General features: G+C 30.1%; 1 protein-coding gene across 3 annotated transcripts in view; it reads right to left on the reverse strand.

Moving 5' to 3' along the window:
* Positions 1 to 10,065, reverse strand: part of Sam-S (S-adenosylmethionine Synthetase) — a 30,226-nt gene extending 20,161 nt beyond the window's left edge. Inside the window, exons 1-3 of one of the 3 annotated variants that reach the window (XM_080166409.1) lie at positions 9,994 to 10,065; positions 2,122 to 2,169; positions 1,435 to 1,486 (exon numbers count right to left, since the gene is read on the reverse strand). In XM_080166409.1, coding sequence (XP_080022535.1) covers positions 1,435 to 1,486; positions 2,122 to 2,166 — 97 coding nt within the window. In that variant the 5' untranslated portion in view covers positions 2,167 to 2,169; positions 9,994 to 10,065. Of the gene's footprint in view, positions 1 to 1,434; positions 1,487 to 2,121; positions 2,170 to 5,319; positions 5,481 to 9,993 lie in introns of those variants that run through there. The other 2 variants (XM_080166410.1, XM_080166407.1) reach the window with 2 other exon arrangements.
* Between the last annotated feature and the right edge of the window lie 4,186 nt (positions 10,066 to 14,251).

Here is a 14,251-nt window from a genome sequence, read left to right on the forward strand (position 1 = left end):
GGAGTGAAAGACTAACTGACAAAGTGAATTATAGAATAATTTCGATGCCTAAAAAAACAAGTATACAATTTCTGATATGAATTATACTAGATTAATTTTGATTGATACCAATGCATACACATAATTTAGTCAAGGGGGTGTTTGATTTTAGTTAATGTGAAAAGGGTAGGTAAGACAGGGAATAATTTTCCACAGGGGGGGAACCCCTTATTTATCCTTTGTAATTCATTTTATTTTTAAAAATCTAGGACAGTAACGTGAAGTTTTTTTCTTTTGCGTAGTTTTAAAACGAGATTTTAAATACCTAATACGTTTCATTCAAAAAAATACATGTACGTTTATACAGTTTTGTTTTAAACAAATTTTCTAAGTTAAAGTCTTTGGGAGCCCATATCATGCCCTTTATGGAAGCTTTTTGCATTTAATCATGACACCTTTACCAAAATATGTAAATCAAAACAATTCTATTTTTTATCTTTAAGCTTCCTATAATGCTTATTTTATATTTGCTGTTTACCTTCTTTGGACAGTATTGTAAAAACATCAGAAATGAGTCAACCTATATTTGTTGCTTAGTTAGATAGTATACCTTGACCGGAAAGCTAACTTTTGACCAATAAAAAATGCGCAATTTTCTTGTGGCCAATAGGAAAGCCCAAAAAGCTGCGTAGTAAAGACCTAATTATTTCTGACCAATGAGAGATAAGAATATAAATAATTTGGCCAATAGCAAAGCCTTAAAACTGCGTAATTCCCAGTTTTATAATTGACAGGGGAAAGTTCTTAAAAAATTTGCATGCTACTGTTTACAAAAAGTGTTGCATTAAGTTTAAATTCTTTTTACTTAAAAGAAAATTTAAATTCAACAGAAGTTTTTTTAAAATGTATTGTTTATATACCTATGTAATAGTATCTAAGCAATTTTTTTCTGTTATTCAATTATTTCCTTTAAAAAAAAGGTACTAATTGCGTAATAGAATTAAAATGTTTTTTTAAAATCTAGCTTGATCTAATGATTAAAAGCAGAAAACACCAAAAGATGAACTCTAACAAGTTTTTGACTTGCCTCAATCAACCAACCCTTTGAGTAAAACACTTTAGAGGGGGGAGGGATTAAATAACTGTATTTCCCTATAACAATGAAATTAAGCCGACTCTTAATTGGTTGGGTCTTTGAAAATCAACTAATTTTGTCATGAATATTAACACAGTCAAGTAGCAGAAAACAATTTGCTAGCAGACAAAAAAGGTCATTGGAAAAGGTGGGAGGTAGTTATCTGTATATACATCTATACTAAAGATCTGTTGATTGCACGACTTCTAAATTTAATTTCAAACTATAAATAACCTATAGACAGTTCATTTACAAGTGGATATCATTTATTACATTAAGTGTGATCTACTTGACAAAGCAACAGTAGAATAAAAGTTTACCTGGATGACCCTCGCCGACAGATTCAGAGGTGAACAAAAATGTGTCGCCAGACTGAAAAAATATTAATCAATATTTCTTAAGTTAATACTTATAATAAAGTAACAGGATGTGTGTATGTCTGTGAGAGACCTAGAGGCCTCTAGGGGAGTAGCCGCTAGTTAGAAAACATTTCAATACTGTAAAAAATCTATTAAAACGACAAGGACAATAATAAAAGAGTGACAATATTTAAAATCTATTTTTAGGTATAACTCTTTACTATTAATGCATTACATGAGTTATTTAAAGCAAAATCTGACAAGAGATATTTTCAATAGTTTGACTTTTGATCTTAAGTCGGCATTTGGAATATGCTTTAAGAAGAAAAACTATTTTGTCTTTCAACTTTTTCATCTGTTAAAAATGATTCCGCTTAAGAACCTGAAATTCTTTTTCTTTGTTTTAATATTCGAAAGTTGTTAGTGTCTTATAAGTACAAGTAACAGGATGTTTGTCTGTCTGTATGTCTTTGTATACTGTTGGGTCTCTGAATCTATATGATTCTTCTGAAGCTTCTCAGGGAAGCTTTGTAACTAATTTGGTGGAAGGGAAAATTAACTCCAAAAAATATTTTTAATTTATCTTTTTAATTTTGAAGTCAAAATTCTAAATCTTCACAGGACAAACATAAGCAAATTAATTTTTACCTGGGCTTCCAGGGTGGAGGATACTGAGGCAGCGGTAGGAGACATCTTCTAAAAATATATACATAGTTAGTCAGATAGCAAGGAGGTAGGAGACATCTTCTAAAAATATATAGATAGTTAGTCAGATAGCAAGGAGGTAGGAGACATCTTCTAAAAATATATAGATAGTTAGTCAGATAGCAAGGAGGTAGGAGACATCTTTTGAGAATATATACATAGTTAGTTAGATAGCAAGGATAGATGGATAGTCAGATAGCAGGGAGGTAGGAGACATCTTCTGAGAATAGATAGTTAGTCAGATACCAAGGATAGATAGTTAGTCAGATAGCAGGGAGGTAGGAGACATTTTCTGAGAATAGATAGTTAGTCAGATAGCAAGGATAGATAGTTAGTCAGATAGCAGGGAGGTAGGAGTCTTCTGAGAATAGATAGTTAGTTAGTCAGATACCAAGGATAGATAGTTAGATAGAATAGGTAAGAGACATCTTCTAAAAATAGGTAAACATCTCGTAATCATAATGAATAATTTTAAGCTTGACTTTTGTAAAACAAGGATGATAATATCCTCAAGGGGTAAAGGTTAAAAGAAAGAAGCAACTTAGATACTCCTTTAAGCCGAGTTTTATGGTGATCAGATAATTCTTTCGCGTCTTAGAACTAACATCAACCCTTAATATAGAAAATCTTTACTTAAACAAGACCAACTTGCTTCGAAGATAAAATAACAGTAGCAGCTTTACAATTTCAAGTACTAAAAATATTCCATATTATTAAAAGGCAATATTTATTGAGGCTTATCTCTTATTAAAATGATAAAGAATAGAATAATAATAAAAATGTTAAATAAACAACATTATGTAATCTAAATAAAAGGTTAAATAACTCTATTATTTAAAGAAGTAAGGTTTTTTGTCTGAAAAATGCTTGTCCGAATGGTTTGTCCCATTCAGAGAAGCTTTATAAAGATCCTGGGGTGGTTTTAGGCTAATTTCCGAACCTCTCCTGGAGGCTAGGGGCGAAGCAACTAGTATAAAAGCATTTCCAAAAGCAAAATAATAATAATATAATAGAATAGTAAAGTATTATAAAGTAAAAATAGAAGTAAGTTGTAAGTATAATACAAAAAAAGGGTATATTCGTGAGAAAAAGCAATTTTTAAAAAAATAAATAAAAGAAAATTAGTTATTTACAAGAAGTACCTTACTGTTTGACAGAGTTTAGGACGGACATTACCTTATCTATGGAGTAGCTGTGCTAACAACTGAGAAAATAAACACTTGCTAAAGCAATGCAGTTTATGGAATTAAATTTCAAAAAATGAAAATAGAAAAATTGTGGATTTTAAAAAAACAAATCAAGTTATCAACTTGACATATATAGATACTGCCGGCTTCGCCCCTAGCCTCTAGGGGCTTTGCTCCAAGAGGTGATCCAAATAAAAATTAAGGCGAAATTCGTAAAAGGACAAAGGAAATCTTCAGCAAAAAAAATTGGGGGGGGGGGGCTAGGATTTTTTTTTGTTGGGGGGGGATGTTCCACCCCCCAAGAAATTACCCTAAAACCACCACAGGACCAGTAGGTATATTCACTAAAGATTAGAATCCGATCGGTTCAGTGGTTACCGAGATCTTAAGGGACGGACGGACGGACGGACGGACGGACAGACAGACAGAAAGACGGACAAACAGACATCATTCTACTTTGTATTATAGATATACAAAAATACTTTCAGAAAGGGTACATTTTAAAATTTTGTAAGGTGATAAAATTTTCAACTAAAGCTAACCTAGCGGATTTGCCCCTAAAATTTAGGAGCTCTTTATTCGAAGGGGTAAGTAATGCAGAAAATAGCATTAAACCCACCCAAGAGTTTAATATAAAAACTAAATAGCCCAAAATCATCATCTATTAAGTATTTAAATAGTAAATGAAATCTTATTTTCTGTAATTCTTACTATATACCTATATTTAAAAAGGAAAGCCAATTTTTAAGACATTTAGGGGCAAACTGACAATAATATCCAGGGATCTAAAGGGATAAGACAATAACCGATAAATGGATATACATCCCCAATTATAATACACTAATTACCCCTCTGTAAATTACAATTAGTGGTTAAAACGTATGGATACTCAACTTGATGAAAAAAACAATCAAAATTCATTGATAATCCCTAAAGTTTTTAAGCCAACGATTAGGAAAACGTTATTATAAAACTTTGGGGGACTAGTGTAATAAACAGCCCATTGTCCCCTCCCACCCTGACAATATCCCCACCCCACCCCACTATCACACTATACACAAAAATTTTACTTCCCTTTCAAAGGAATTTAGAAAAAATCTCCAACCCTTAAGTTATTGTGTTTCAACAAAAATCTTGTAAAAACAGATATAGAATTTTTTTCAGAAAGATTTTAGATTCTGAAAATAGTAGGATGAAAGAGAGGAAATTACAACAATTCGTTGGTTTTAAGCTATTTTTCCCCATTAGTCATTAAGAAATATTTAAACACTGTGCTATTGAAATAATGACATTTTTCTGCATCTTTAAGAAAACACTTGACTTATTGTACAGGAAAAGGAAAACCTTCTCTAATTAGAGCATTTGAATACACGAGATCTTAAAATATGTCATTGTTGTTCTATAAATGCTTTATCCTATTTTGTGTGACCATTAAGATCTCGTTAACTATATTAAACCAATAGTTATCCACTTTAGGGAAGCTTCACATAGGTTTTAGGCTATTTTATTTTATATTTTAAATCTGGGGATGGATTTTATTTTAAAAAGTTAAGCATTGGGTAGGTTTTAGGCTAGTTTGACGCCTTTTTCCTTGATTCTTAGGGCGGAGCCGCTAGAGAATAACAATTAAGTATTATATAAGTTATAAATAATATAAATTTGGTAGGTATTGCTAATAAATCACTAATTATGACATTATAATTCTTTAGCACATTTAATTTACAACGATTTTCTTAGAAATCTACAAATATAAAACGATTTTCTTACTTTAAAAACTTTATAAATCCAAATGACAGTCATAACTTCATAAAATATACTTATCAGTCAAAATTTCTCCAACAAAAACCTAACCATTATGTTGTAAAAACTATTGCAAATTTCTAAAATTTCACTTTTTTCATACACATTCAAGGAAACGTTAAAAAACATGTTAAAACTAATAAAAAAAACTTACCGTTTTTTTTTAATTAACAGAGTTTCAACTAAAGCACTTGCTCACTTTGTCAGTAGACTTTTTTTATAGTGTAAAATTTATTTATTTTTTGTAGAAAACCGGGCCACAAAAAAGTGTCCTAGTCTTCTATGTAGCAAGTATGAGGTGGAAAAGAGGCCGAAGTTTAGTTTGCATGGATATTTATACAGTATAGAGAAGCTGACACTAAATATTGATGACCCTACACGGAATTTGTATGGAGAGGTATGCCTCTATAAAACAGCAAAAAAAGTAAAAAATCTAAATCTTTTAGACCACATTGTAAAACAACAAATATTCAATATCTATTCTATATATAAAAGTATGAGGATGTCTGTATTAATGTCCAATAAGATCTTCTTAATGGCTACACCAATAGGTTTCAGGGGGGTTCCACACCCCAAATGGAGGGATCAGAAAAAATTAACCCCCCTTCCTCCATTTTCAAACAACGATAACCATTGGGATAAAAGGCCTTAATGGCTAGGGGCGAAGATACTGGCTGAAATTAAAGAACGTCAACGTCAAAATAATTCAGGCAAGACTTAACTGAGTTAAATTTGCTAAAACTTCAAGAAAAATGTAGACAATGAAGGAGCTTGTTGTAAAATAAGCATTATTAATCTACTTAAAACCTCAGACAAAATTATCTTTACAAAGGGCATTTTTTTATCTTTATTGTATAAACATATATTATAAGCAGACAAAGGCCGGCTTGGCTCGGAGCAGCTAGTAGAAAATTGTCACGGCACGACTTTACCATAGATTAATAATGCATAGCAAGAAAAAACTAACAAAAAATTCTAATCAAACGTAAGTATTTAAAAGTTAAAAATTTTGCTATTAGATTATAATATTGATTTAAAATGGAATAAGGCCCTAGAAATTAAAAAATCAATTACGATTAGTGGACACAATTTTTTAGAAGGTATTCAAAACATGGTTTTTCCTTCCCGGTTCTGAATTAGTTTAATTCTCTCGGTTTGTAAGATTATTCCTTATTAGCTGGTTTAAAAATATGCGAATGAACAATAAATGTTTAAGTATAGATTTATATTTCAGACATCTACCTGCCCCAAGTGGCAGAGATCCTTTTCGTCTACTAACAAATAGCTTTTTTAATCTTTTGTAGGGTCTCGAATGAGTTTATATTTCCAATGCTATAAGCTGATTCTTTGTTCAAAATCGGGACAGGGTTCTTGTCCCCTCTTTTACTTAATTGAGTGATAAAAGGAGAAAATCTAGAAAATTCCATAATCTAAACTGTTTCTACTCTATGTTCAATGGAAAGCTTGAAAGATAGTAAAACGCAAAAACCCGGGTGCGTGCCAGTACAACATAAATTCGCGAAAAATAATAATAGACACGTCAGCCGTGACGGTACAACTAGAATCCTAGAAAATAATAATAATAGTCTATTCAACTCTCTAGCAGACAGACAGTTAGGTAATAAGAAAAAGAAAGCTGTATTTTAAAAGAAAGGAGTAAATAGTAATGATAAAAACCATGCAAATACGATTTATAATAATAGATAGATACACAATTTGTCATGAAATAATTTTATAGTATGAAAATAGTTCATGTGCAGGGGTCTGAAAGGATAAGACAATGGCCGATAAATTGATGTACATCCCTATAATGTCGATACACAAAATAACCTTTCTATAGAATTCAAATAGTGCTTAAAATGCTTAATGAACCAACTAATTAAAATGTAGTAAAAGTCCACAAAGTTGTTATGCCAAAGAATAAGAAAAAGTTAGCCCCCCCCCCCCCCCCCCCTAAACATGGAGGAACGTATTGACCTTAATATCTGAAGACAATATTAGCAACCTAAAATTAATATACACGTATTTTATATCCATTAGTAAGTAAAAGATAACAATTTTTTATATGAAAAATAAGGAATTTAAAAAAAAACTAATACCTCCCAGCTAACACTTTCATTTAAAATCATTTTATTTTCATTTTTTTCTCTTACATCTATTCATTTAAAATCATCATGCCAGAAAAATGAAAGTCAGGGATTTTTCAGAATCAACTCCCTTCTAAAATGGCACCGTTTTCAATGATTATAGAAATGAATTTTAAATGATAGTCATTTTTGTGGAGATCTGACTTTCAAATAACAGTCATGTTTGTAGAGAAATGAAATTTACATTCCAGGTCATCTTTTTACGGAAATAATATAAAATTTTAAGGAGCTTCCAAGGACTTGCCACATGTTCCTAAGTATAATGGCCAAAGATATTACTTAAATAAGTAATGTGTTATAGTAGACACTGAATTTAAATGTTTATATGACTAATTGAAATTGTAATTCAAATAAGATTTCTTTCTTTTAAATGAATGAAAAAAATTCCTTACATGTTCAAAAATATTTTCGTCATATTTTCTTATAACATAATAATTACCTACTCAATTTTAATTAAATTTATTTTTACTTAACTTTTTCCACTTTTAAAATTAAAATTTGAGACCTCTAGCAGGATTTTTTCTAACCATGTAATATAGAAAAAAAGAAAGGCATGAAAATTAAATGAAAGGCATTTAGATGAAAAAAAGATGACAGGAATGTTTTTTTCATGAAAAAATGAAAAGGAAATGACCAGCATTTATTTTTCATCTCTTAATGATATGAAGATTCTTGGCATAATTTGGAAAAAGTCAAACATGCCGGGTCATTTTCCGGAAAACTACAAAAATGAAAAATAAATGCTGGTCATTTACTTTTCATTTTTTCATGAAAAAACATTCCTGTCATCTGTCTGGCATATACTGAATTCATTTAATTTTTTTGAGAAATGACGCATGTTTGACTGGGCTATAGAAATGCTACGCAAAACAGGTCTAGAAATTAAGGCCATAAGTTAATTACGTAACACAAATGGTTCTTGCATTCTTTATAACCATATAATAACACTAAGATTTCAATATAATATCCACCACTACTACCTAGTGGCTACGTCTCTAGGGTCACTTGAGGCAGAAGGGAGGAAATTCCAAGTTTTAAAAAGAAAAATTAAAAATTGAGAGAGGGAGGGGGTTAATTTTCTTCTAATGGAAACTTCTCTTTAAAAGGTGGTGGTACTCTCCCTCAAAAAAGTTATAAAACTTCCTTGGACCTATGTTAAGCTTCATTGTTAAGGAGAACCATATCGTTAAAGTGGATGATCAATGTTGTATTGGATTGTATTAAAATGTTTTTAGTAGCGAAGCTACTCTATAATTTTAAATAACCGTAGTAATCATGGTAGGAAAACATGAATTTCTTGGCTGCTAATCAAGATAGATGACTGAAATTTTTAGTGAGGATTACCTATACAACTGAGTATATATTATATAACTTACTTGGACCACCAGTCTGTCGGTAATGCTCTGACGATCTTTATAATGTAAATAAATATTGAAATATTGAAGCTAGGTTAATGCTCTGTAATACTGTTAAAAATTTAAGGGTCTTTAGGAACAATCTGTATTCAAGTTTAAAACTGATGGTTTATTTATCATGAGATTTAAATCATACTGACAAATGAAATCATATGGGCATATTTAAAAAAAATAAAACAATGACATTTTTTCCATTATTAGCGCAGCAACAACCTATCAACAATATATTACAAAAAAATGAATTAAGTTGTAAATTATAGAGTATCTCTGCAGCAAGCGTGCTTTTGTGAGTATGGATAATTCCATGGAGGGAGGGGAAAATGTACTGTATATTACTTGGCCCCCCAAAAGCTTGAAAAGCTAGTAAAGAAGTTCATCATTGATTGTCTTATCCCTTAAGATCTCTGGAATAATACATACTTTTAAACAGGTAAAAAAACATAAGATAGACTTTTTTCTTTACTTTATCGAAAATTTAATATTTTTAAGACATTTTTTATAACTGCAATAAAAAGTAGCCTAAAACCTTCTTAAGGGCAAATTGTAAAAACTATCTAATGGAGTTCAATACGCGCACGCTGTTTCATACAATAACAGATAACAAACATCAAAATAGGAAAATACAGAAAAACAAACATTTTCCTTGATAATATATGTAGCAGATTTTTTAAAATCATGTACAACGTGTTTGCAACTTTCATAAAAAAAAATCAGGAAGACGCGACATGTACAATTACATTGAAGATATTAAGAACATACATTTTGACCTTTCCATATTAGCTTTTTTGTTTATTTTTTTATAAATAGATTGGTGCCACTTTTAGGAGAATAAACCGAAAACACAAGAAAGTTACAGTATATCATTTGCTTTGATAAAGTACAATTTTATTGAAAATGTTAGGCCAAGTTACTATTATTGGTTTATTTTTTTTTAAGTTCAAGCTATAATGATTCTTTCTCGATAAAGAAGTAGACTTGTGTTAGGTATTCAAAATGTTATCTAGATTTTTGTTGCACGGTAAATCTTACTCGAACCCAAAGTTTATCAACACGTTCTTTCATTCGTTGACCTATAAACTTTGGGTACCTTTATCAAATCTTGATTGGTAGGTTCAAACTAGCAGGATCCAAACTTTTCAACTAACATTTATAACCTATAGATTGGGTTATTTTCTAGATAATGTATATAAATCAACAGAAGATGATTTAGGCTGATATTAGAAGATCATACCTAGTTGATTTGAATCAAGTAATGTTAGCAGTTACCTTTTTAATATATATTAAACACCAGACCAGTCTAGAATTGCAATCCTTGTTTTAAATGTCTAAATTATTCTGAAAAAAAATAAATAGGTAGGTATAAAAACTAAACTAAAAAAGTTATTTTTATAGAGGTAGCTTTTTTTTCAAGTTGTTCAAAACACTTTGTTTTACGGGATTTTTCCAAATGTCTTCCCCCATAATTTTAAAGATTTTAAAAACCTTAATAAATGTTAAAGTGTAGATGTCTAATTAACATAAATTTATGTGGGTCAGTCCATTATTTAAATGTTCAAATTATTATTTATTTCCTCAATAAGCACTTTAAATTAAGGTTTCGCTATTACAACTAACTTGTTCTTGCTTAACCAAAATTAAAATAAAACATACCTACCGAAAAAACAAAACAGTTAATTAAGAAACACTTGCAATTTCTATATTAAATATCAATAAATATTACATACAAATTTTATAACAATATTTTTTACAATTTCCTTACAAAAATATACATTTGGCATTGAAATAATATATAGGTATACATGCAGTTTTATGGATTTTTTGTTTGAAATATTTCTTTGGATTATATAAAATTCAATAAGTCTACAATAATAAATAACCCTTTTAAAACTTGAAAAATAAAATGTCTATTAATCTTAATCTGAAAATGTACACGTGTCCCCAAAGTTTTATAATACCGTTTTCTTATTCGTTGGCTTTACAATTTTAGAGACTTTTATTAAATTTTAATTGGTTGGTTGGTATAGTTCTAAACGTTTCAACCCCTTATTGTAATCTAAAAAAAGGGTAATTTTGTGTATCATAATCGGAGATGTAAAAAATCATTTTATCGGACATTGTCTTATATAATCTTTTAGATACCTGAATTTTATTAGCTAATTTTATTCTTAATAAATAAAAGATGTCTAGATGAACCCTATCTTATTTTGACCAATAGAAACAAGTCAGAGGAAAAATTCAATGACTGAGTTGTTTAGAAAGTCTACACAATAAATGTATAAGTATAGATGTATGACCCAGACTTGGCCCAAGTGGTGGAGACCTTTTTCGTCTGCAAAGCAAATAACTTTCTGCTCTTTTGTAGTGACTTGGCTGTGTTAATATTTAGTAACTAAAAGTTAATAGTTAAAGCTTGGACGTACCTGAATACAGACATAAGTTTAGTTTTACTATATTATTTGAGTCAGAGCTTTTAGAAAATATTTAACTAATAAAACAAAGCTTTTATACTTGAAATATTAGGATTAGCAGTTATTTCAATCTTATGTTAAAATTGTTTTCAATAATCCCAATCTTTACCCTAGAATGTCTTTAAAAAATAAAACAGGATTGAATGGAAACTCATTGATTGCTTATTAGCAGATTTTAATTTACCCGACACGCATCTGTGACATGATTTTAAAAATGCGCTGAATAAATATAATTTTTTGTCAAAGGGTTTTTTTTAAATAAGGGAACTTAATGAATAAGGCAATAATAGACGATTAAGTAATAAACCTATATTTTTAATCCACAATTTTAATTTGTTTATCATCATTGGGGATGTTTTAATTTATGGTCTATTGTCCTTCCCTTAGAAATCCCTACAGTTTATCAACATTACTTCTGATATAACCAAATTATTATAATTAAGAATTGATCTCCTTTAAAAATAAAAATTGATAAGACCTAAGATTTGTAACATTTTAATACATAGGTATATTGTGACTTATGTAAATTAACTTTTTTTGTGACTAGCTAATTAGATTAAAACAAAAATCAAGTATAATTAAATAAACTATGACAAAAAAATAATTTCAAATATCAATTACAACAGCAAAAAAATAAAAATCCGACATTAAACTAAAAATTTCCCAAAATAACTTGGAAACAGATATTTAAGTACATTATATACAAAATTATCTTTAAACCCAGCAAAAAATAAAAAGCAGCAAAATTTATCAGTGTAACTCATGAAAAAATACCTAGCCATTTTAAAAGTATTGAAACATTTCAAAGTTAACTTTACAATTTATTAAAAACAACTATCATTTAATATTCTTCCAGAATGTATTTTAGCCAAGGAATGAAAAACTATCTGCTAATTTTGTAGAACACCTAACATGAATTATCCCTCGAGTATATTTCATCAAAAGTATCTGCTCATTCGGAAGAACACCCAACAGATAACTGGCAAGTTTCTCGTATTGTTTCAAGAATCGTTATATTATTAATTGGATGTTGCATCAGATTTTCATGTACTGTTTTCAAGTAGTACTTGCAGCTGGCTAAAGTAACGATACTTTTCATCAACCCCATCCCCTCTTACTGGTTGCACCAACTGACCAATAAATGAGGAAGCTAAATTGACGACAAATATCCCCTGACAATGTATCCACGTATATCCTATATCCATTGTTTCAAGTGTGTGAAGTGGAGGTTACCCTAGGAAAATTCCAATTTGGACACGTGCTGCAGTCTGTCCCTGGTAGTTTTTGTTTATTTCTGTACTTAAAACCAAGTCTACAGGGATGATACACTGGCTGTTCAATTGTCGTAAAAAAAGAGAATATGAAATACCTAAAAGGAAATCATAAAACCTAAAAATGTCCGTCTTTAAAGGCATGATGAGAGACAGACGGACTAAACAATGTATAGACTAGATGCACATAAATGAAATCATAAGAATCTTCACTGAAAATTTAAGCCGTCTTCCATCAAAAGCAGCCTAGAAAATCACATTTTACCCACGGAGATACGGAATGACTGACTGACGGACAGACAAAGTGAGTTTTAGAGCAGCTTTGCTACTAACAAAAACTCTACAAGCAGATGTACTTTTAACCCATTCTTCTTCATGAAAAATCCTTGGACTTGAATCATATGATTTTTTCCGCAACTTTTTTGTTTTGGTGTTTTTGCCATCACGCAGAATTTAATTTTTTTTGTTACTGACTTAAATTATAAAATAGCCAAATATATGTGTATATAGGTGGATAACAAAAATTTTTTTTTGGAACTTTAGAATGCTATTTAAAATTTTTGATGTAATTTTGAAACATATAAGAACAAGAACTAGACAAAATTTAACTTCTAAAAGTATGTTTCTTTATTACTGAAAAAATTTCGATTAAAATAATGATTTCGTCAAGAGTAGCTCTTGGTTTTAAACTTATTTTTGAATAAATAGAACTATTAAAACTTTCTTTAAGAGCAATTATTCATTATTAATTAGTCGACTAGCTGTTGTAATCCTTACAATAAAGTAACTGGATGATTTTTTGTCTGTCTGTCTGTACCAAAGAATCTCGCTAACCGCTCTGAACTGATATGGTTCTCCTTTACAGGGTAAGTTCTCATAAGTCCTGGATAGGTTTATAACTATTTTGGTGGAGCGTACCACCACCCTTCCAATATAAATCGTTCCTAGGACAAAATTACACCTCCTCAAGCGCCCCTAGTGGCCTGTAGGGGCGTGGCCGCTAGTATTAGATAAAGTATTAATTTGCTTCATTGTATTAACATTAACACAGCTAAGTGGAAAAAATCACAAGTTTATAGATTTTCCGTGTGGTGTGGTGGGTGGGTGGGTGGGTGGTGGTCATTAAAATATCATTTGTAGCAGACAGGACTAACTGGTTGATAAATAGGACCATGGCTGACAAACTTATCATTTTATTCAATGCTTAATACAAGAATAGTTATTCATCGCATCGTATTAGAATCGGCTTTCCGTGGATATAAAAATGTACTATTATTAGATTAAAACCAATTTCTTTAGCCCAAAGATGCCGAATTCACGGATCAGAAAAAAAACTGGTTTAAATCTCATGATTGAACATTTTCATATTCGTAGAAAACTGGATATAATACGAAGCTATACATTATTTTTCAGCATGGCTCGGAACCGTTTCTAATCCATCGGATATTAATCGGTTTCAAAGCAATACTGGAAAATGTCCATTTGCTCATATAAAGAAAAAAAAACCCTCCAATTTGTATAAAGATTATAATGATGTAAGATCTAATAAATGGAACGACTACTCTACAATTTTAAGAATATCTTGGCAAAGATACATCGCATGTTTTAAGCTATTATTGTTTGAGTAGATAAAAAAAACATTGGTCAACCATGATTTGAAACATCTTGATTTCAAAAATGAAAATCATACTAGTCTCACATGACAAACATATTTTTATATGGAAAATTTTTAATTAAATTATCATATGATTACTTTTATTTGGGTCCAATGAAAGGTTAATTAAA

Source organism: Acartia tonsa, chromosome 7 (assembly GCF_053477335.1).
Source record: "Acartia tonsa isolate MP-2025a chromosome 7, ASM5347733v1, whole genome shotgun sequence".
Lineage (NCBI taxonomy): Eukaryota > Metazoa > Arthropoda > Copepoda > Calanoida > Acartiidae > Acartia > Acartia tonsa.